At 40.6% G+C, this 22,619-nt stretch overlaps 1 protein-coding gene across 6 annotated transcripts; it reads right to left on the bottom strand.

Annotated features, from left to right (window-relative positions):
- Positions 1–47: 47 nt before the first annotated feature.
- INTS10 (integrator complex subunit 10) lies at positions 48–21,775 on the bottom strand. Of its 6 annotated transcripts, none has more exons than XM_080388071.1 (18): positions 21,604–21,775; positions 20,485–20,552; positions 20,124–20,227; positions 19,150–19,289; positions 17,721–17,802; positions 17,277–17,417; positions 16,678–16,849; positions 16,098–16,267; positions 12,553–12,686; positions 11,640–11,796; positions 10,898–10,980; positions 9,888–10,040; positions 8,654–8,762; positions 8,198–8,277; positions 7,548–7,710; positions 6,385–6,478; positions 2,368–2,445; positions 48–424 (listed from the first exon to the last, which is right to left on the bottom strand). In XM_080388071.1, the coding sequence occupies exons 1-18, from the start codon at positions 21,730–21,732 to the stop codon at positions 268–270; spliced, it is 2,214 nt and encodes a 737-aa protein (XP_080244197.1). In that variant the 5' UTR covers positions 21,733–21,775; the 3' UTR covers positions 48–267. The 6 variants fall into 6 exon arrangements, 5 of the variants coding, with proteins under 5 accessions (XP_080244197.1, XP_080244198.1, XP_080244199.1 ...); XM_080388072.1 differs by having other exon boundaries at positions 11,640–11,793; XM_080388073.1 differs by lacking the exon at positions 2,368–2,445 and having other exon boundaries at positions 21,604–21,774.
- Positions 21,776–22,619: the final 844 nt, after the last annotated feature.

The raw sequence follows: 22,619 nt of genomic DNA, 5'->3' as shown, positions 1-22,619 counted from the left end.
TAATGCTATAGAAAAACACCCAAAACAAATAGGACATTACAGAAGACTTCTTAAACAAAGTTTTATTTATAAAGTTTGATCTACCCACATAAGAAAACTAAGTGGTGAACAAACACAGAGGAGTGTTTGTGTACTGCAGAACCTGTAACTCATAGAGAACCTCTTTGACTCTCTGGACAAGTGGTTTTCCACTGCCATGCTGCTGTCGCACAATTAAGAGCCTTCCCCCCCTCTCTGTAAGAGACACTGCATCATGATCCTGTCCATTCAAGCAAGAGTCTGAAGCAGCAGTATTTTCTCATTAATGCAGAACCTGTGCAAGACCACCATGAGGTTTTCCCCACAGCGTGAGACCTGGCGCTCCATGGCCAGGCGGAAATCTTCTTTCACTCCTTTAGTTATACCCCGGGTAACTGTATGATGCCTTAAGCCATGAAGGAAAGAGAGACAGACAAAATCGAGTAATGGTTATTTGGTGCACTACAGTAATTTAAAAGGTGCTGCATGTCACTTACTGTGTTTAGACTTATGATTATACTTGTCTACTGTCCATACCTGAGTTTATATAAGGAGAGCCAAATAGCCCACACTATGCTATTTTTTAAAAGTAATGTGTTTAGTAGCTTAGGAGTCTTTCAACAGTTGTGAGTTTCATAAAAGTCTATGCTCTCACTGCTTTAATTATGACTGTTGGAGGAGGGGGCACAGGGGAATACTGCTCTTCTGGCTAACAGGAAGATCTTTTTAACCCAGCATATATTGAGTTCTCCTTGCCTAGGGAAAGGAATTTTCTCTCTACCTTTGCTGCCCAGGCCACTTCCTCCTTGTAATCAATTCTGTAAATGGTTGGGCTTGAAAGAAGAGTGAAAAGATAAAACTGTTTTCTCTGGAAGAAGGGAAGAGGTGGCTGTCACCATGAAGAGCAGAGGGTGTCTTGTACCAGTAGGAAAAGTGCAGGAAGGAGCTATATAATCCTGTGGGCACCAATAACTGACTAAAAGTCACAAGCCAACACAAAGCCCAAATCAAGCCAGGCTGTGAGTCTGCATCAGCAGAAGTCAGCTCTTGCGGAGATACTACATGCCAGGCAAGGATTACATTTACGCCGAGCAGAAGTTCAGGACTTGTTTTCAAACAGAACAAAGGTCCAGCTACTCTGGAAGCTAAAGTGAGGCTGGCTGGGAAAACTCTTGGGATACTGTCTGGTTAAAGGCCATTTTTAGGAACACGTCTTTGTCCTCACGCTGGCCTATAGCACTTGATACCTAGATCTTGTCATATAAACAATGTTCTGCAGCACCAAAGCACTACACTTTACTTGCACTGGTCCAGAACTGGATAAGTAACACCAAGACTTTTTAACATCTACCTGCAAACCCTGCTTGGGAAGGGAAGCAAAAGATATGCCCTGAAATGAGAGCCCTAGCGCTAGTAAGGGAGCAGTATAAATTAGAGAGAAAAGCATAACGCTAATATTGAGACAAGTACTGAGTCATGGGTATGAAGGGAAGAGCTGGACCGAACCCAGCCAGCACACTGTAAGACAGAAAGGAAGTTAAAAATAAAGGGTAAGGACATCTATACCAGTCCAGAGATGCTGGAAACAAGAAAGGGAAAAGTCTGGGAATTAACCCTCACCAACAATACCACCCCACCTTCACTTAAATCAGCAAGTCAAGCATTTGAGAACAGACTTCTCTATCAAAACAGTAGAGACCTCTCTAACACATGGAAAACGCAAAGAAGAGACTAGCCTGGAGCCTACTGGGCAATTCATTGATAAGCTAGGCTGAGTGAAGCAAAACTCAACTGAAAATACTCCAGCATATTCAGGGGTTATGGGATAAGCCCCGTTTTCCATCTTTACTGTCTTAAACATTGCTGGCAGCTGAGTGCTACGGCCAGTTACAGCCTAAAGGAGAATATGCAACCTGGCAGCTACTGAGCAAGCCAGCAGCGCTTCTGAAGATGCGTGTCATGTAACAGCTGGAAAACAGAAAACAGAATTCAGAACAACTTAAATGAAGAAAAGTAGCTACAAACGGATCCAGTAACCAGTATCTTGAAAAGAAAGGGTTATACTCTTGCTAATATGTGATTGAACATCAGTATAATTTTGGGAGATTTCTACATTTTTTTGTTTAAATTCAGCAGTGATTATTGAATTGAAAGGACACAGATACTGGCAACTTATGGGAAAAAGAAAAATAAATGTTATAATAGAACAACATGGTTTGCCAGGCAATGTAGGCACAAATGGAGGAAAAAAAAAGATAAATATTGAGTAACAAATTGCTGAAAACCATGGGCATTAAAACATGTTGACAAAACACAGCACACTATGAGCAGGGTTTTTCCACTTGGTACCTGTCAGCAGTCTGTATGCTGGGCTGTAGCACAGGTATGAATTCCTGCTGCAGTAACCCCATGGGAGGGCTAGAAGTCCTTTAAAAAACAGCAAATAGCAGCATTCAAACACCCACACGCCAACTCCCCCTCCGGTGCAAAACAACTCTCCAGAAAAAGGAGCAACAAAGAGCTAGGGTGAGACCACATAGCAATATGAACACCGAGCAGCTGAAGAGGTGCAGGACCCTAAGAGCATCAAACATGCAAATATCCCCAGATTTCATTGCAAGGCTGTTCTGCAACTGTGGTCTAAATATATATGCATATTTTTGGACTGTTACACCAGGAGAAAGGACAGCAGTAGGTGCAAAATCAATTCACAGTTGTACTACGAGAACATTCATAGCTCTTCCCAGGAAGCGTATCAATCAAAAGATTTAGTCAGAGGAGCACTGCAGATACCACAGCTTCCCTGCACAGCCGGCAAGAGCGCGTCAGCAAACTGGGAGAGCCCACAACTTGGAGTTAAGGGATTTGCTGCTGAGCCCAAGACGAGTGCATGCACAGCAGGTATCGGCCAAGTTGAGTGCATGACAGTGTTTGTCACAGGTTGCCCAAGTATCTTTTCATTAGCCCAGAAATGGCCCTTCTCACCTTTTCAAAGTCAAACTGCATACAAAAATGATGGTTAGAGGATGGCACAATGTCAGAGCACAAATGCCCACGCAGAGTAACCTCCCATTTATGACCAAGGCCACATGAACTAGCCACCAAAGGTGTCTCATCCGAAAGGCAGTTTGTCTCCTCTGTGAAGTTAAGTCCTTATCTCTGTATACTATCTATAACATAAGATAACCTCATATGTTCAGCCTAGAGCAAATCCAACACCCCACCTAAGGAGAAATGAGAAATCTGGTATATAGAAAGCAGGTCTAGTTCCTTAACGCAAGTCTCTCAGAATGTCACCTAAATGTTATTAGGCATGTGAATACAGTGTCTCATTCACCCCTACAGATGCTAAGAAGGGAGCAGAGAAGACTTGCACTTACATACCTATAATATCGAGTTATGTGCCTACCTTTCTATCTCACAGGTGGTCATTTTGGTTAGCATCTATAATTTATTAATGAATATGGATCGAGAGCTATGCTTATAAAAGTCAAATAAAGATGGGACATTTTAGTAGTACAGAAACATTCTACAATACAGCTACAGTAACCTGAAATAAAATATTCACAAGAATTATTCCATCAAATGAGATAATTTTTCAAGAGTTCTTGGCATGAATGAGTCCAGTACTTGCAAAAAAGGACACAGAGAAAAGAAAATACAGAGGAACAGCAAGATGTTATTGGTCCCAGTGGCAGATGTTTGAAAAAGGGACTCTGCACAACGGTGTCTTCATTACTGCTCGCAAGGTCTGCAATCAGAACTAAACATACCCAAGTGCACAATCAGAATAAAAATCCCACTTTCAAGATACTTTGTTTCACTTCAAACCAGCTGAGGTTTTCCTCCTATGTCCCCAAGGGGAGATGTGATGGGGATGTGAGTAGAGGCAGAACACTCAGTGGCTTTCACGTCAAGTTTACTCAGCTAGCAGGCTAAGATTAGACTAATCAAAGCAAGGTTTATCAAAAAGAGGAACGCGATATTAATCAGTCATTTCTTGCATATTCTTTTCCTCTTTAACCGCACTAGCTAACACTGCCACTACTGATGTGTATACTCAGTAAAACTATGAAACTTGGCTTGCCTAGAATGGAGTTCTAGACAAACGCACTTAGGCATTTAGTTCAGAATTCATCATAGAATTCTTGTAGACACTGCAAACAGAATGAGCTGGCTATAGCACCAGTTAAAACCAAAACCATGGACCTTCATATTCCCAGTGGATACAAGCAAAGGGAAAGCTTACAAGCTGCGTATGTATTCAGGACCCAATTATAACTGCACGCTACCAAGATCTTACTTCAGCTTTTGAAAACCACACTGCAGTTTGCCCTCCTGGGCTCAGAAAAATGAATATAATTTCCTATAAAGTATAAGGTACTGAGGAAAAGTCCTGGAAGAAGAATGTGGAATTCACCTGGGGAGAAAACGTCCTGTAAGTCATGAAACAAAAAGCTGTTCTTACGAAAACCACAGAACATCTGTAATACATTTCCCATCCAGTAAGAGGCAGGATCGCTATGTACATTTATGCCAATAAAAGATTGGGCAAAGGAGCAACTGCTGCTTCTTTGGGCTGCTACGGCAAACTTACAGTCTTCTTGTGCGTGCCTGAACAGTATGTGAGCTGCCTCTGCTAATTACTGGGAGGATGGTGCAACAGCTCATACAACCAGAACTGGTGATAGTTGGGAAAGATGAAAGGCAGTCTGCAGGTTTTGAGCCTACCAACCACTGTCCCAGGAAACAGGGCTGTGCTGGCACACTTCATCTAAAACTCATCTAGCTGGGGGAGGCTGTGCTGGGTGACACCATCCCTGAGCTTCACAGCCAGTCCAGCTGAAAAAATATTTGGGGTACCAGGGGAATAGACGTCATCTCCGATTAGTGGACTATGCCCTTAACTCTCCCTCCCATCAGCTCTCTGATGAAGTGGTTCCTGTCCTACGCATCTCAGCCACGTAAAAGACACTGTACATGGCTTTTCCGGCTGGATGGGATATTTGACCATTGTGGTTCAATAAGCACAAAGAACTGGACCCCTCTACAAGCATTTCCATCATTTAGGAAACCTAACACTGGTCAAAAGGAGGTCAGAGAGATATTTCTGTCTTGCTAGCAACACTGCTCACTACCTGCTTCCTGACTGGTGGGGTCAGAACAGTAACAGCTACCACGCCAATCAAAATAAAAGCCATGATGCAGAGAAAGAGCATGGAACTATTCCAACTAACTAAAAGACAGCAGCTAAGAAGTTACCAGGCGGAGTCTTCAGTGCTAAGCCCTCTTGCTGACAAAGCTTATTACTTAACATTGTATGTAGTGCAGCGTATCCTGATTCTTGTTTTCATACAGTTGGCTACAAGCAGTGAGATACAGCAAGGTTAAGAGTTTGAAAATCTAGAGCCTAGATGAGAAAATTCTGTCACATAATCAAGCATTTGTATTTCTTTTCCTTTTCTTTCCTAGTATCTTATTTTTGTGTTGAATACCTAGAACTCTGGAAAATCTATTTACTAGTCCAAATTTGCATCCAGTTGTCTAATGTTAGGCTCCCGTTTTTTGAGAATTTTAGCCCATTTCTAGCTAGCGAATAGCCAGAATACACTGACCCAAACTGGAATTTCAACGAACTTTAGCAGTCCCCCTCTTACAAAGCAAAATACCACAAATTCTAATAAATAGCCAGGCTATTCCAAAACATTCTGCCACTAAAACCCTGCAGCAGATACTTGTTCAGTCTTGACTCAAAACTAAGAACACCTAGGAAGTTAATCCAAATTATTAATTTCCTTCAGCATCTTGTAATAAGCTAAACAGAATAAGCTTGTTCAGTACATAGCAAGAGATGACCTGCTAGTTCTGACAGAAAGGTTATTAGAGTTTACCTGAAGTGTACTTTGTTTTACCCTTAGTTTTTCATCATTCGGTGGTCTTTCATAACTCTGTTCACAACAAACAGTGCTTTCTGTTCAGCATTACTGTTCAGCAAAATTAACATCACCTTGCACTCATGCCTAATTATTTAATGAATTCCTGCAGAGTGCAAGTGTCTGGTTGAAAGAGCAATACCGTAATAACTTTAATATGAATCGTTCTAAAGTAAATGCCACACTTAAAAATAAAGTTCTGTAAAAGTAGTTTAAAGTTGAAGAACCCCAAAAAAGAATTCACAGATCAGCAGGAGAGTCAGAAAAAGAAACTCACGGCCTTGTCTGAACTCTGTAGCCAACTCCTTAAATTTAAGCTCAAAGACATGACAAACTTACTATCCAGAAGATTACATGAAAGCAAAGACAACCAGAACATACTCCCTTTTTTTTTTTTCCTCAAAGAAAACAGCAAATGCTTTTTTATCCTTACTTGATCAGCATTGCTTGATTTGGCAGCAGTTCCAGATGAATCTTCCCTCCTTCCTGTGTTCTTAAATAAGCAAATTCCTCCAACATATCAATATCTGAAGAAAACATTAAAGATTTGACTAGGGAAAAAATGATAAGAGAACATTCCTTCTTACCCCTCACATCTGAAGCCACGCTGCTGAAAGGACACTCAAAATAAACAGCTATTGAAGTATCTCATTCTTAAAAGTGATAAGGAAGATCACAGCATGTATTCCTAATCTTCAACAAATTCATAAGAAATGGCTTTTTAAAGTGCAAAATACATCAGTCAATTTCTTTCTTAATTTCTTATGTACAGTCAAACAGAACTAAAGAAAGCTCATCTCTCTAAACAAATTCCCTAGTTGTTTTTACTTTCTTTTCCTGCATTGCAGGTTATCAAAGCAGTGCAAACTGAGGCTGGGACTGAAGGAAATGCTGCCATGGTGGCACATACCACCCTTCTTAGTCTTCTATTTTGATCCCTTATTTGGCTTGCCTTTGTTTTTTTTGGTTTTTTGTTTACCTTTCTTTAACACCAGAACTTTTTTAGTTGTCTCAGGTAAGAGCTAGACGCATTGCTTCCTGAGTACAATGGCTGGATGTCTGGTTAGGCTAAACACTAAAATGTCCAGTGTGTATGCTGATTGAAGCGTACATCAGGTATCTGAATACAGAAATCAGACATGCTTTGCATGCATGAACTTTGACACAGCTCATTATCTTACTCAACCCAAAAATCTTACTCACACAAAGCATTTCATAAACAATAGCCTAAATAATTCTGACTCTCTGAAGCATAGGTACCACTGTCATTTCTGTTAACAACCTTGTAGTATAATGACCTATATATCTTACTGAAAAGACTGCCACCACTTGCATAAGCAGCCTAAGTTGCTGCTCTTTTTCTGAATGGAAGTGCAACTGCAATGTACTTAAGGGTACTCTCAAGTGCCAGAACAGGTGACAGGAGGCATATTTATAGTCCATTTTGCACTGCCACCTATTACAACTTGCATGGTAGGGAAATATACTGAATGTGATTCACAGAGAGAGTTGCTGCTGAAACTATCTAACAGCTTTTTCAACACCCCAGCACATAGTTTTGGATGTGAAAGACATTCTTGGTTAGAGAAAGGATACTTGTGACATAGTTGAAAAAATTCTCATACTGGAAGTTTCCTTGTTGGCAGATTTTGTTGATGGCTTTCAGGAACAAGTTCTCACCCCTTGGCCACTCATGCTGCAGCAGAACAACTACATGGCCCAGCGCCATATCATCTCTGCTGTCTGTGAAAGCTCTGAGCTTCAGGGAAAAAAAATGACATTGAGACATCAGGAAATGCATGTTGCTTTTATAAACATATGAGATTCATCTCACCTACATCTGTGCAGATAGAATTTAGCAGCGTCTTTCATTCTGCTCTAATATATACATTTAAAATAGGTTGGAAATTTCCAACCAAAATATCAAATTCTCTCCACTGACCTATAAGAGAAATCTGAACACAGACAAAAATATTTTGAGATGAATTCTATCTCCTCTGCCCAAAACTAAAACAAACAGAAGCCAAAAAACCCACAAGAGAACAGCCCTCCTCTACCAACACTCCCTCCCCAGCCCCCAAAACAAAAAGACTCGCCACAAACCCATTTAGGTGAGAAGCACCTGAGGCACAGCCCTTCACACCTAGTCACACCACTGGGATAAGGCCATTTCTGTCTCAGGACCCTGGATACATAAACCAGGCCTTGGAGGCACAAGAGAATTTGAAGCTTTGATTTCAGCTTACCTTGAAACAAGCTAACAATAGATGAAGGCAGTAAGGCATGATAGCTCTGCTGGTACATGGCCAAAGCTTCAGATCAGACCCTGGAACAAAACAGTTTATGATACACTTCTTTATGGGTCTCATGATTACCTAAGTTTGAAAGAAATTAGAAGAGAGTGAAACAAATCTACAATTGCCAAATCTCAGGCAGGGAGGAAAACTCTGAAGGTAACTCACGAATTATTCAAAACGTGAAGTTACACATTTTAAAATTTTTTCTTCATTTCTGTTTTCCTGTGATAGGGCTTTGTCACCAATATACTTCAATAGGTACCAACAGGAAAACCACTCACAAAACCAAGAAGGTATAAAGAACTTCCTCTCTTTTTGTAATACAGAAAAAGAATTACATACTGAACTGGAATGCATGAATTAAAATTGAGCTGACACTGAGTTTAGGGTAGTAGCAACTCATACCTTTCCTGAACTTAGACTTTACTTTAGGTTGCTCCTCTTGTACTTTACCTCCTTCTTGTATTGGAAGTAAAATACAACACATGAGGTCAAGCACTTTTTCACATGTTTGCTGTAGAAAGAAAAAGAAAGACATGATAATGCTAAGTCTTAATTTAAAGTTCTTAAAATTCAGGTATGTTAATAATGATCAAAACCTTCAGACACTGCAAAACTAAAAAACAATCACAAGATTCTCCGCTAGAACTTGAGCAGACTTAATGCTGAACAGTTTGGCTGAGCATAAAGATGTAGCTGTCACTAAATCTTTGAGATCCTACATAAGTCATTTTAATTGGGGGAAAAAAAAGTATTGGCATTCTTCACTTCAGGAGATCAATACAACTACAATCAAAACCTATTTTATTTTGAAGGATTAAGTTTTCAAGTGAATTCTTAGAATAGTTTTTAAAAGCTTGTTTTGTTCATGGTAAAAATAGAAAGGAAAATGGCAATCTGACAGCATGACAGAAATGCAATGAATTTTTAATGCTATTTCCTAGAGACAGTAAGAGGTCCGAGGAAATATTATCACACTTCCAATGAAAAAGTAGTAAACTGGAAGGGAAAAAATACTTGTCCAGTAGTACCAGGATGACATTGGATCCTAAGACATAGCCTTTATTATTAGTGCTGATGCTGACTAACCTCAGACGACCACGCACTCCTGTAACACTAAAACCACAAAATAGGTATTTCAAAGGTAAAGCAAGTTCAGAGGTCAAGCCAGATAATACTGTTCTGGAGTCTCTTATATTTTCAGTTGGTAACTAATTCTTTTCCAAGATGATCATGGAAGTTTCTATTCTATAAACCTTTTCTTTCCCCTGCCACATGAAACCTAAAAGCTAGGAATTATCCCTCAATATTTAAAACTGTTTCAGTAAAGCTACGGAATTCAAATTTGAAGTTACATTTACAGACAACTCAAACACTTGTAGCTATCAAAAATCTTAACTACCCCCCCCTCCCCAAATCATAACTACCAAAAAGACTATGTAAGAGAGATGCTACTGGACAGTCAGTTAATGTGCCACGAAGTGCAACTGTTCTCCCTGTGAAGCACGGATTTTTCAGTAGACCCTGGCTTATGTTCAATACCCTGTTGAAAACAGACTAACAGGAAAATTCAAAGGAAGAAGAAAAACAGGAACCACAGGACCAGATGATGAACCAGCGTGTGGAATGCTGTACGTACGCGATATTCTCCAAGGGCAAAGTGGCATGTTGCTAACTGGATTAGTGCTCTCTGATTTTCTAGTGATCCTTGTCCTGTAATTTGCTGTGGAGAATGAGAGCCCTGAAGAGCTGCCAGGTGATGTAGGCTGCTAATTGCTTTTTTGTACTGCCCCTTAAAAAAAAAGATATACAAAGACAATGTTAGGGTCTTCTGTATACAATGGGTAGAAAGACAGGAATAAAAATTCCCTTACAGAAAGCTTTCAAAACAGAGCACATCCAAGCAACCGGGCTTCAAAATTTTAATCTAGCAGAACACTCTCCAGTGGTTCTGCGTACAGGAGTGTGGATCGATCACTTGCAAGGCAGTGAGAAGACAGACAGAATTCTATTTTAAAAAGCCTATTTACAAAACTGCATTTATAACTGAAACAATCACGCTCTTCAGAGTTAATTATTACTTTATTTAGACTAATAAAGTTTGAAATAGCTCTTGTTCAGGTACAAGTACAGTCAAAAATACAAGACCCCCCAAGGAAAAATATAAAAGAACAAGCTGTGTTCTATAGATGGCATTTGGAATGGGTACAGTCAGCCTAATTTCTGAGGAGAATGGTAAATTTTAACTGTTAAATTAATGACATGTTAAATAAATGACATGTTAAAACTTCCACTGTTTTACAATTCTTCTCTCTGATTGCATTCCAATATAATGCAGTGACAGATGAAGAAAATGCAATTTTCTTCCATAATGGTCTCTCTTTCCCCCCTGGCCAAAATGCCACTGCAGAGGTCTTTTCCATATGCTAAAACTAGCTGGACTCAACGAACAGCTATGGGAACAGGCATATCCTAAGCGAGGTACCTAGCTTGTGGTAAGAATGGTATGATTCTATCCCCAAAGGAGTCATGCTTTAAAGGATAAAATCTGTAGACAGAGCAGTCAAACTAGCTAATCAGAACAGCTATTTACTAGAAGGAAGAGAAATGTAATGGTGTCATTTGCTATTTTTCACTTTATTTTTTTACCTGGTAGATGATCATGTCTGTAAGAAAGATTCTTAACCAAAGCCAGGTGTCTGTCTTCCATGACAAACAAATTCTGGTGAACTCTGTATAAGTGGTCAGAGAAGAAAAAGTAAAAGAAAAAATGAAGCATTTCACACCTTTGGGTTAAAGATCAATTAGCTAGGGGAAAAAAAAAAAAAGCAGCTGAATTTAAAAATGAAAAAAACAAAACAGTAAGAGTGTGAAATCTTTCAAATATAGGATACTCTCATCTTATACAACTGTATTTTGATTTTACTGTGTCCAATAAATCTAAAAGCAGCTAGGTGGTACTATTTGTCTGCTTTTTAGAAGAGGAATTTGTTTTCAAGATTATCACACCAGATATTATCAGAAAGGGAGGGACACAGTAATGACATATCTTTTTAAGCATGAAATAAAGCAGACATTAGCAGCACATCCTCACTGGTATTATCAGCACTACTACTAATTAACTGCTCCTTCAGTAAAAGCAGCTTCCAAGAGAAGTGAGGGTGAATAAACAAAGGTGCATGAAGAATTAAACAAAATCCAGGAACAAAATATTTAGAAGTGCAACAACTGATAAAGCTTCTTACCAGATCTTAGTTAAAAAATACTCAGGACCCAAAGTAAATACAATATTTAAGGATTCACAGTGACAGGAATTCTATTTTAACATAGTAAAATGATAATATGCACAGCAATGAAGCCTAAATGCAACTCTGCCTGCAGTTAGCCTTACCTTTGTCAAGTGATTCCAGAGAATACAGCAGCTCCCAGCTCTCTCTTGCCAGTTTAAAGCTCTCTAATACTTCTATAGAGTTTGCAAGATCTGCCTTGTTTACTGTAATATGACGACTTCGTGCCTTTCCAGAAGGATCCTCATCATCTGAGCTCTGCTTAAGAGTTGATATAAAACAAAAATATTCACTTCTTAACTTACACTGAACACAAGAAAACAATTCTGCACTAGAGATGCCAAGATCCTCCCAGTTTTAAGTGCCTTTAAGGCCCTTTTGCTTAGCTTGTTTTAATATTAGAACAATCTGGTTTGCTACCCAGAAACCCAGTGGTATACTGTGGTAAACAATATCCCAAAAGAATTCACTCTGTTAAACATGGTGTACCACCACTGAGCTTCAACCAGATTATCTGTTAAAGTACATACATACGTGACACTTTATCACTCAGTTTAAGCCTAATGCTTGGCAGTGGCATAATGCAAAGGAAATGTAATTCTTGTATAAGTGCATACTTCTACCAGCAGAGAAATTCTATAAAACAGTGGGTTTCTACTATTAAAGAAATAGATGTATTCCCAGTTCCCATCATGAAACGCAATTAATTTGGATGTTTAGCTGTAGAACATCTGACTGCTATAGCTGCCATTTTTAACAGCTTCTGCAGTCTCTGTTGAACTTCAGGCTAAAGCATTCACATCAGCACATACATGTCTACAGCAATTGCTACAAAAATTGTTCATTCTTGCTGGCTTTAGCAAAAAAAAAAAAAAATCTGTTTGCAAATTGTGGTCATAAACAGCTATTCCAGGGTAGCTCTAAAAATATGTCTTTGATCTGTGTCAAAACCACTATTGTCTAAATTCCAGTACCAATGCCATTCTTGTTACAAATGAAAAAGTCTAGAAAAGTTACCATTGTTTTCTCTCTTCCTTCAGCAAGTTTCCTCTTTTTGTGTATGTGTTTGTTACGATCAATATCTGTATCACCATAGATATTGGTCACATCCTCGAGAAGAACCAGTGGGGCTTGGTTTGGAGCATTTGGACCTGGATTTAAAGATAAATTAATGCAAGATTACTCTAAACTGATCTGAAAGGTCTCATGCCCACATCGACGTGGTTTTGTTTCCTTCACAAGTAGTAATTACAATGCTAGAGAAACCAATCTGATATTAATTCACTTAAGTTGCATAAGCTTAAACTATGCTGGTAAAGCTATGGTTTTCTCAAAGCAGGCTTATGGTAAAGGTCAGAATGCATTTACTAGACATCACAAGAGTTTGCTTGAGAGCTTCAGAGTATCTTTGAATCCTTTCCTTACATAGCAGTCTCAAGATCTACTCCAGCAGTAGGTTCTCCCATCAAGCATTATTTGCTTTTATATAAATACAGCTATTCAAAGGTGAACAGAACATTGCTCTGAAGTATACCGCCACAAACATGGCAAAGCACAGCAATATTCTCATGATAAACCAAAGCAATATGCTGACAGCACTGATGCCTCAAAGAATTAATTGTATGTTATCACAAGATTCCCCTAGTACTATCACTGTGTCAGCTTTGCCTCCACTGATTTCTATATACAGAATTAAACCTTTACTGAACTTCCAGAGCCCATCATCACTCCCCAAAGCCTCTAGAGAAGCCTGATTTTGAAGCACAGAAGACATAATTTCTACTTCCACTGGTGTCACAGAATGTCCTATGGGATCTAGTAGCTGTTATTTCAAACCTCAGTGCTTAAGTTTCATTAGATATAAAATAGGGACAACACTTCTTAATCTCAAACAACACTGGTACATAGTCACTACTGAGAAAATTCTCCTTCCAAAAACATTTTCTCCTTTCGCACAATCAAACTGTATACAGATGTGCAAAGCTCAGACAAAGAGAAATAGAAAGGAAAGGGGAAATCCATTAATCTGTTTTCTCTTTTTGAAATATCCAATAGACAAGACAGCAGTGTGGACAAGTATTTTCAGTATGTGCATTTCTTCTGTTTCTGTCACAGAAAGATAAGAAGCTAAGGCCTCATTCATAATTGCAAAGAACTAATTTGAGAGCTTAGTATAAGGACAATCCATTTCATCTCTTGACACAGAAGAGCCTATACTTAGCTTTTCCCATCTACTCAAAAGTCATGTGTAAGGAGTCCACTACAACAGTTTATGTTACAAGAAACAATCACCCTGGCACACTTAAGAAGTAATGTGATCTCCTTTGACTAGCTTCAGACTAAGTATCACCACGGAAATGTCCTCTATACAATACAACACATTGAAATCACCTCTATTGTACCTTCATGTATCCCACTGTGTTGGAATCTAACCTGTGTGAACTGAAAATAGAGCCAAATCTTAATGTAGAAAATAGAATCCATGAGAAACAGATATGAAAGTACCACAGCTGGGATGCTGGAAGAGTTTTATGACTAGACTCTCAAAAGCTGCCTACTTCTAACACCTAAGAGTGGGTTTTTCTTTTACTCGCGCTGACTTGAATGAATACCAGTTAAGTGCTTTGCTTTCAGAGAAATGTTCTCTTCTCAGTAGCAGGCAAATGCACTGCAGCCTTTATTCCAAAACCTCCAGTCCTAAAACCAAACCAAACCTAACCTTACCCCTTTACTTGGGGTAGAGAACTTGCAAATGTTCTTTTACATTACTGAAAGTTACACAGCCATACAAAGAGCAATGTTCTGGTTTTGTGTCTGACTGAGCTCTAGAATCTAAGTTTACAGAGGTTTTAATTGATTTCTAGCAGAGTGTTATAAATAAACCCCTAAAAGCATCAGCCCAAATAACTCCTGCCAAGCCTGCAGGCAGCCTGCAAGTTATGAGGGGTGTGAATTGCCTCATTCATTTCTCAAGTCTCCAGCAAGGCAGATATAAATAATGTTAGAGAAATGCATTGAAAAGTTTTCTCTCAAGAGGTTTCTTGCAAGTCCATGCACATGAGAAGGAAGTCACAATCAAAGCTCAGAGCTACTGGATTAAGGAGGAGACAGCTTTTTTCCCCAACACTATGCTTCCAAAACACGCAGGATTCTACGTTTCTACAGTAAGCCCTCCAAAGAGGAGGAGGAAAACCCCTCATGATAAGAAGGGTATGAAAAGCACTGAATACTACTGGATTTTAATGCTAAAGCAGAAATCAGTAAAAGATGTCTTGGAGGTATTTTCCTGATGTCAGCAAATGGCAGAGGGTACCACAAATGCTGCACCAAAGAGACTGCACTCTGTATCTCAGTATACATTTTTTTTTTTGGTGTTTCAGTCTGAAAACATGAGCATTAACATACACAACTGTACAACTTAAGAGGAACATTTTTCACCAGTGCTTTGCTTTACCTTATTCCTCAACTTAGAATCAAGCAGCTAAAATTATATGTGCAGCTGAAGTATCTCACTGCCCCACCAAAACCTTTCCTCTGTATAGAGCACAAAACTGTTAGTTCCTGTGAAATGACTACACGCTCTTTGCGTGCAAGTTGCCATGTCATTTGTCTTCTGAGCTTACCAATCTACTGACATTGTTCCACTGATTACCCAACCTTCTATGAAGTTGTTTAAAACCTATCACTTCTATTGAGATTTTCATTACTCCAATGTTCATTTGCTCCACAGAGGAAATTGTGATGAAAACACACACTACTAAGAGTTGAAAACTCCTCTTTGTGATACTATTTATTTCAATAAGTTCTAAACAAACTGGAGGTTAACGAACTTCCCTCAGCTTCTGGGCCATGCCTGAAAAGCCCAGTCAATCCCTGAAGAAGCAATTCAAGGTGTTCCAAGCAATGTGATATGCCCCAAACACAGATTTGAGTGGGTAGGAAAAAGCACAGATAACAGTCATACTTTAAATGTTCAATTTACAAATAAATTACAAATTATGATTAATGTGCAAAGCACACCTTAAAGATTATCCTTAAACTATACAACAAAAGCCAAGTTGGAAGCTTCTGAATTTCAGGAAATCTCTTCCTATTCATTTTTTTTTTGATTAATTATAAATTTGCTGTGTGTTCCTAATGCAAAAATACCTTATTTTGTGGAAGCTTTTTGTACAATCTTTTGACTGCAAGAAGCCAGAAGCTTCAACGAAACAGGAGAAAATGAAACAAACATGATGCTGATAGAAAACTAGCAATCAACCCTAGGGATATTTCTCATAACAACTGGTCTGTTACTTTTCTCTTTCCTAGACAACAAACTTGCTGCTGGCAGAGGTTGAAACCACAATGCTAAGTTAGACTGATCTTTGGTCTGATCCACTACACCAGTTGTCATGAGCTACTTCTGCTGGTAAGACTAATGGCTTGGGAGAATTTTTAAAAAGACCCATGTCACTTTGTAAGATGGTATATTTCAAAAAAATAATGAGAAAAGATATTTCAGACATTAGCAATGAAATCACAAAAATCTCTTTACAGAAGCTGAAACATTAGAAACTCACCTTGGAAGAGCGATGGCTGGATGTTGCTGACATACTGGAATGCATTTTTAAAGAAGACCAACATTGTTGAATACACTACTTGGTTTTTATATTTAGCGTGTGCATCACTATCAAAGTTACTGATGTATCTGCAGAGGTCTTTCATTCGATGCAAAATATCACCAAAACTTCTGGGGAAGAGAGACAAAAAAAATTAAGGATGTTACACAGACTCCAAAACTTTATGTTTTGGCTGAGGAAATCCCCCAGCTGCAAGTCAGTGGAGGCTGGGAATGTACTACAGTGAAACTTCACTAAACATTCACCATGTTTCTCTTTGCTAAGGCACCTAGGGGAGGATAGCCCACAATACTACAGTTCTTATGCAAGACTTTCACCAACAAAAACTTCATTTAGAGCCTAATTTGAAAGTGCTCCCTGGATCCACATTTTTGCTTTACATTGTACAGTCTTGAAAGAGCTGTACTGAATTTACACAAAAGGTCCTTACGTTAAAATCCTTCTTCAACCCATCTCCTTAAGAATTAAAAAGCCAAATTCTCCTTGAGAAGAAATACCTGGAACACTACAGATTTCTTACCTTCTTCCCTTATCCATTTGCCATTCACACCTCATTCCCACCACAGACAGTATTTTAAATAGCCTCTCCCAAGGATCTGTAATCTGGGATGATTTCTCTGTGAGACCATCTATTACATATTTCTGAGAGCTACGCTTGTTTGGAGACATAATATCAGAGGAGTCTTGTGAACCTAGGAAAAACAGCACATTTTTCTCTTCATAAAGAGATCAAACCAACTGACTTATTTTCAAGAAGGAGACATGTCAAAGTCTACACTGGAGCTTTCAGGGTAACCATTCTTTACTGAGACGGCTAACAGGGAGTTGTTAGGCATTTCTGCCTCCTCATACAAGAGAGCCGATTCGCTGGATAAGGAGATCCTGGAAATTCTGTCCTACCTCTCAGTATATATGCTGAAGCATCATGAACATCACGACAAAGTAGTCAAAGCATCATGAGGTATTTTGCTATCAAAGAACTAAGAAACATCAAATACTACTATTAACCCTTGTCTACAGGATACACTACATGGAAGTAATGCATTTTTCATTTATGGACATCATTTCAGTAATACTAAAATACATTCTGAGAAAGGTTAATTTTGTAAAAATACTTACCCTGATACTGGCTTTCTGTCTGTGTAGATCTGGTTACATAGTTAATATAAAATTCTGCTGCTTTATTCAGGTATTTATATAACAAGCTGGCAGGAAGTCGAACATCAGGGTTATTAATTATTAGAGGAAGAACATCACAAACTAAAATAGAAAACAAACCAAAAAATTCCTTTAGGTTTGGTGGGAGGTTTGTTCTATTTGTTCTAAGTAAGGTTTGTCAGTTTGTCTATCAGCAATTTAAGGCTCCACCTCTGGCTGACCATACATCACAAACAACACCACATGAATGACTGTACTACCAATTTGTACAATGTCAGCCTGGCCTAATGCAGCCTGAGTCTCTTCTGATTACAGCGTTTTTTTAATCTTGCAAGTAGTTTACTGAACACAGAGTCTTGCCATTCTAAAAAGTTGTATAAAACAAGAACATTAATATTTTCTTACCAAATAATTTTCTAAAACAATTCACCGGGGACTCTTGGTCTTCAATACTTTCAGCGTCTAATAATGTTTCTCCAAGGCCTACCTGTGTAAGCAGAGGTGAAAATCAAACACTGGAACGCTGGTTTTAGAATCTGTAATTCAATGAAATCATAGAATCACAGAATGGTTTGGGTTGAAAGGGACCTTAAAGATCATGTAGTTCCAAGACCCCTGCCCTCGGCCAGGGAGACTTCCACTAGACCAGGTCGCTCTAAGCCCCATCCAGCCTGACCTTCAACACTTCCAGGAACGGAGCATCCACAGCTGCTCTGGGCAAACTGTCTCACCACCCTCACAGTAAAAAATTTCTTTCTAATATCTAATCTAAATGTACTATTTTCCAGCTTAAAGCCTTTACCCCTTGTCCTATCACTACGTGCCCTTGTAAAAAGTCCCTCTCCAGCTTTCCTGTAGGTCCCTTTCAAGTACTGATAGGCCACTATAAGGTCTCCCAGGAGCCTTCTCTTCTCCAGGCTGAACAGCCTCAACTCTCTCAGCCCGTCTTCACAGGAGAGCTGCTCCAGCCCTCTGATCATTTTTGTGGCCCTCCTCTGGACCCGCTCTAACAGATCCATGTCCTTATGTTGGGGGCCACCGAGCTGAGTTGAACAATTAGTGGATGCATGAGTAGCAATTTACTACATGGTAACTGCATGAGCTACTCTCTATGTGTATAGTTAAACTATCCCTACTTAGTAACAGGTGAAAAGCAACACCATATGATAGCAAAACTAGACCATCAGAAAAGATGTGCATTAACTGCATCAGTAAAGATATGCACAGACAGGTGAAAGCAATGGAGGTACCAGGCTTTAAAGCAGCAGCTTGTCACCTGAGCTGCAGTAACTGACTGAACTCTGCCTGACGCTGGTAAAAGCTAGATGTTAGTGTAAGTCAGAACTAACAGGTTTTATAGTCTTTAAACTATTTTTTAAACTATCTGTTAACTGTCCTTAAATAAAGTAGGTAATTTAAAGAGCTCCTGCTGTAGTTTTGTAAGTCAAAGCAAACATGTTGCTTGCTAGAGTCTAGGCACGGCCTCAAAGTGCTCTGCCCTCAATGAGAGTTTACTGACAAAAAGCTGAAGCAATAGTCTTTTTCAGACTGTAATATTCCTCTATACTTTTTTTTGTGCTATTCTGCTTTTTCAATAAGCATGGAATATTCTTTGCATTTACAAAACAAAAAAATGTTTTATTTGCTTCTAATTGTTTTTTTGCCCAATTCTTTCCAAGCGGTAACATCAAAATACAGCAATCTGAGCTATTAACCACAATTAAACATGAATAAAAAGACTCATTCTCTCACTAGGCAAAGGAAAATACATTTCAGCAAAATGTCAAGAAACAGAATGCCAATACCCTGAATAGTTAATATAAGCTTCTCTTACCCCATGCTGTACCACAGTCTCTGGAAAACGTCGCAGTAGTAGTAGTAGCATTTCTGCTCTTTCTAATGTGTTAAAACACTGCTCTGTGGCCTTCAGTAACATTTCACACTGGACTCGACCAGGAAGGGTTTCAAATAATCCTTCAAAAAAATAGTATTAAAATGTTTGACTTGCTATGTCTGAATTGTAAAGGTGACTAACAAAGGGTAAAAGACAGTCAACATCACCTTGCCACGCAGAGTGAAAAGAGACTTCCTTATATTTTTTTTGCTTTTAATATCTATGCCTGGAAAAAACCCAGCTGTTTCTTTCAGAGAAGACCACATGAATATTTGTCTGTGTTTATTCGGGTGCACAGTACTTGAATTAACAAGTAAGACTGCTAATGAGTGTAACACCGAAAATCCTAATACTTAAGTATTTGACATTTTAAGATGCTTTTTCAAAAACGGTCATTGATTTGTGCTTATCCTTAGAGCTTCTGAAGCACATATTCAAACAGCAGATTACAATTTGTCAGGTGTAAATCAGCCTTTCAAAACTGCCTGTGGTTGCCAGCAGTGAACACCAAGCCCTTCTGGTGACTGTTCATTTTTGTAACCCTCACTTCACATGTACAAATTCACCCCATTTTTCTGATCACTCATTGTTCTCTGCAATCACTGGGATGATGACTCATAAGCCCCATTCCACTTATTTCCTACGCAATCTCTTTTCTAAATGCTTCTTGCTCTGGCAGACTTTGTCTACTCATAACAGAGTCAAAGCAATGGTAATCAGCCTCTCATGTCCCTTTACGTTTCTTAAGACTAACACACTGAATGAAGTCTCTTAAGGCTGAATGGAGAAAAAATGTGCTGCCCACAAGCAAAGTTAAAAAGACTGACATTCACTTGCCACACTAGATATGTAATCAGAGGGCATATCTAGAGATTCCTTCAGGACTCTCCCCACTTACTGAATAGAATCCTTACCTCTTAAAAATTGTGTTTGCTTGTCCTGTGAGTCATTCCTTAATGCTGATGTAATAACACTAATCTCCCGCCATACAGCAGGTTGGTCTGGAAAATTCACAAACCTGTAATAAAGTTTGAGGCAAGGAATATACAGTGAAGTCAAAATCTGTTTCCAAGACAAAACCTTCCTATGAATGTGCATAGGCAAATGGAAAATAAAACCTTCCTTTTTATGGTTTATTTTTAATTAATAAGACCTTTTCTGCTTAATTTATCCACACGGATTTCCAAGAACACTCACATTATATTTTTGGAAACTATGACATTTATGGCAACGAACACCTGGTATAACTGTAGAGTTCCAGCTCTAATTACTTACATGTCATAGAGCAGCCTGCCTGCAGATGCTGTCCTTTCAGCATTCCTCTCAATAGTGTACATCTCATACTGCAAAGTGGAAGAACAGCACATTAGCTTTCTTGGATACATTTACGAATCAGATTAGCCCTTCCATTCTAAAAAAACTGTCCCAAATTTGCCACAGCAGCCTGAGTAACAGAAAATGAAAGGATTGTAACATTTGCTGTAGATATCAAGAGCTGACCTTAAACTATTTAATCACACATTAATTAGGCTTAAACTTCTGTGTAAGTACTCTAATATTATTATACTGGCTTTATTTTTACGCAAATAAAAAACTCGGTGGGAATTCACAGTTCTTTTAACAGGGTTTGTGTCCAGTCAAATGCAGTGCAAAACCCCAAGCTATTACAAAAGCCACAGGCAAGAGAGGTACTTTAAGTCTCCATTAAAAACAGCTTTTTTTTTTTTTTTTTGCAACAGCAAACCCACATATTTCATCATGTGCAAACACAAGAAGCAGAAAGAGACCTTCCCCTCAGTTATTATAAACCCGAGAGCGTCATCCGTTTCACAAAGCATTCCTAGGAGTGGATTTTTATTGCAGTGAAACACAACGAGCAGTTATAACCTAGTGAATTTATTTTCAAGCACTGGACACCACCGTGAGGCTGGGCACCTGCAGCACCGCCGCCACCCGGCCCTGCGCGCCCCGGCGGCCGCCCGGAGCGTTCAGCGGGGAGCGCAACGCGACCAAGAGCCTGCAAAGGAGGGGTCGGCGGCAAAGCAGGGGTGCTGAGGGCGGCCCCTGTCATGGGTGCTGCGTCGGGCCGCTCCGGGGACGGCAGGCCAGGCCTCTAGCTGGGTGCTAGGCCTGGACGCCTGCAGAGCACTGTGCCTGGCCTCTGCTCGGGGAGCCGGGCCTGGCTCTGCCCGGGGAGCCGCCGCTCTCCACGCACCCCGGCAGGGCCCGCCTTAGCAGCCACGGTGAGCGCGGTGAGCGCAGGACGAACCGGCGCCGCCGCGGCGCTGCCGGGTCCCCGTCACCACGACAACCCTCCGCCTCCCGCGGCCGGAGCGCCTGTCAGTCACGCAGCGCCCGCAGCCAGGCCGTGAGGGGGAGCGCCGCGCCGTCTACCTGTATGTTGAAGTCGGCGGGGTAGAGGCTTCGCGCCGTGATGAGCCAGGCCTTGGCCGCCCACAGGTCCCCCGGCACCAGCTCGCGGGCCCGCTTCACCAGGAACTCGCAGTCCCCCTGCGCCGACATCTTGCCCCCGGCCCGGCCGGCGGGCGGTGCGCATGCGCCCTGCTGCCCCGGGGCGGCCGCTCCCGCTGCTCCGCCCCGCCCTGGCGGCGCGCGGCTGAGGGGGCGCGCGGCTGCCGCCATTTTGGAAGCGGGCGGGAGACTTCGCCGGGCTTGACGCTGGCGGGCTCCCCGTCCTAGAGGCGAGGCTCTGCCGGGCTGTCGTCTGTCCGCCTCCCTCCCTCCCTTCTGCTGCTCTCTCGGTCCCGGGATGTGTCTTTTCTGTGGTAGCTGCTGGGCCGGAGCTCGTGAGGGGCAAGGAGTCTGCAGTAGCAAGGGAGTACAAGAACTGAGCGTGGGGGTAGGCTGAGGTTGGGAGTTAGGAGGGCTTGTATAGGCAGGGAGGACTACAGTGACTTTGTGTGGGCCAGGGTGGTGGCCTGTGCTCCCAAAGCTTGTGACTGGCCTGTTGAGTGTTGGGAGCAAAGGTAAAGGGGGTCTGCTCTTTAGCCTTTGGGAGCCAGTATGATAGCTGGTAGAGTTGTCGAGTTACCCTCAAAAAAACCTGTCTTTTGGTGCTGTGGGTAGTGTTAGGGGTATAATGGTGCTTAGAGGAAGCTGACTTACAGTCACTTACGTTGGTTGCAGTAGTAGAGCACTGCCTTGTTGAAGTTGGTGTTGCTGCAAACCAAAGCCTACTTTAAAAGTCCTAAACTGTAGCGCTACTGCCTGGGGATGCACTTGTCAAAGGTTCTTCCAGCCCTGTACCAAGGTCACAAACAGCAGGTGCTAAGGAAAAGTAGGACATTTCACCACAGAAATGCACCTAGCTCTTAACAGCTTGAACATAAGATTTGGTTATAATCAGTAGTTTGCAGCATTAAGATGCCTGATACAAGCCTGTCTCTTTC

Source organism: Falco punctatus (genome assembly GCF_963210335.1).
Source record: "Falco punctatus genome assembly, chromosome: 1".
NCBI classification, from domain to species: domain Eukaryota; kingdom Metazoa; phylum Chordata; class Aves; order Falconiformes; family Falconidae; genus Falco; species Falco punctatus.
Note: the sequence above shows the minus strand (reverse complement) of the source record. Positions and strands in the feature narration are given on the sequence as shown.

Bases quoted from the DNA above. Each gene is read 5' to 3' on its own strand.
- INTS10 (XM_080388071.1), bottom strand. From the start codon at position 21,732: ATGTCGGCGCAGGGGGACTGCGAGTTCCTGGTGAAGCGGGCCCGCGAG. The intron at 10,981-11,639 runs GTAAGGCTAACT...CCACTTATACAG, and splicing joins TCTGGAATCACTTGACAAAG to AGTTCACCAGAATTTGTTTG. The intron at 7,711-8,197 runs GTAAGCTGAAAT...TTTTCCCTGAAG, and splicing joins TATTGTTAGCTTGTTTCAAG to CTCAGAGCTTTCACAGACAG.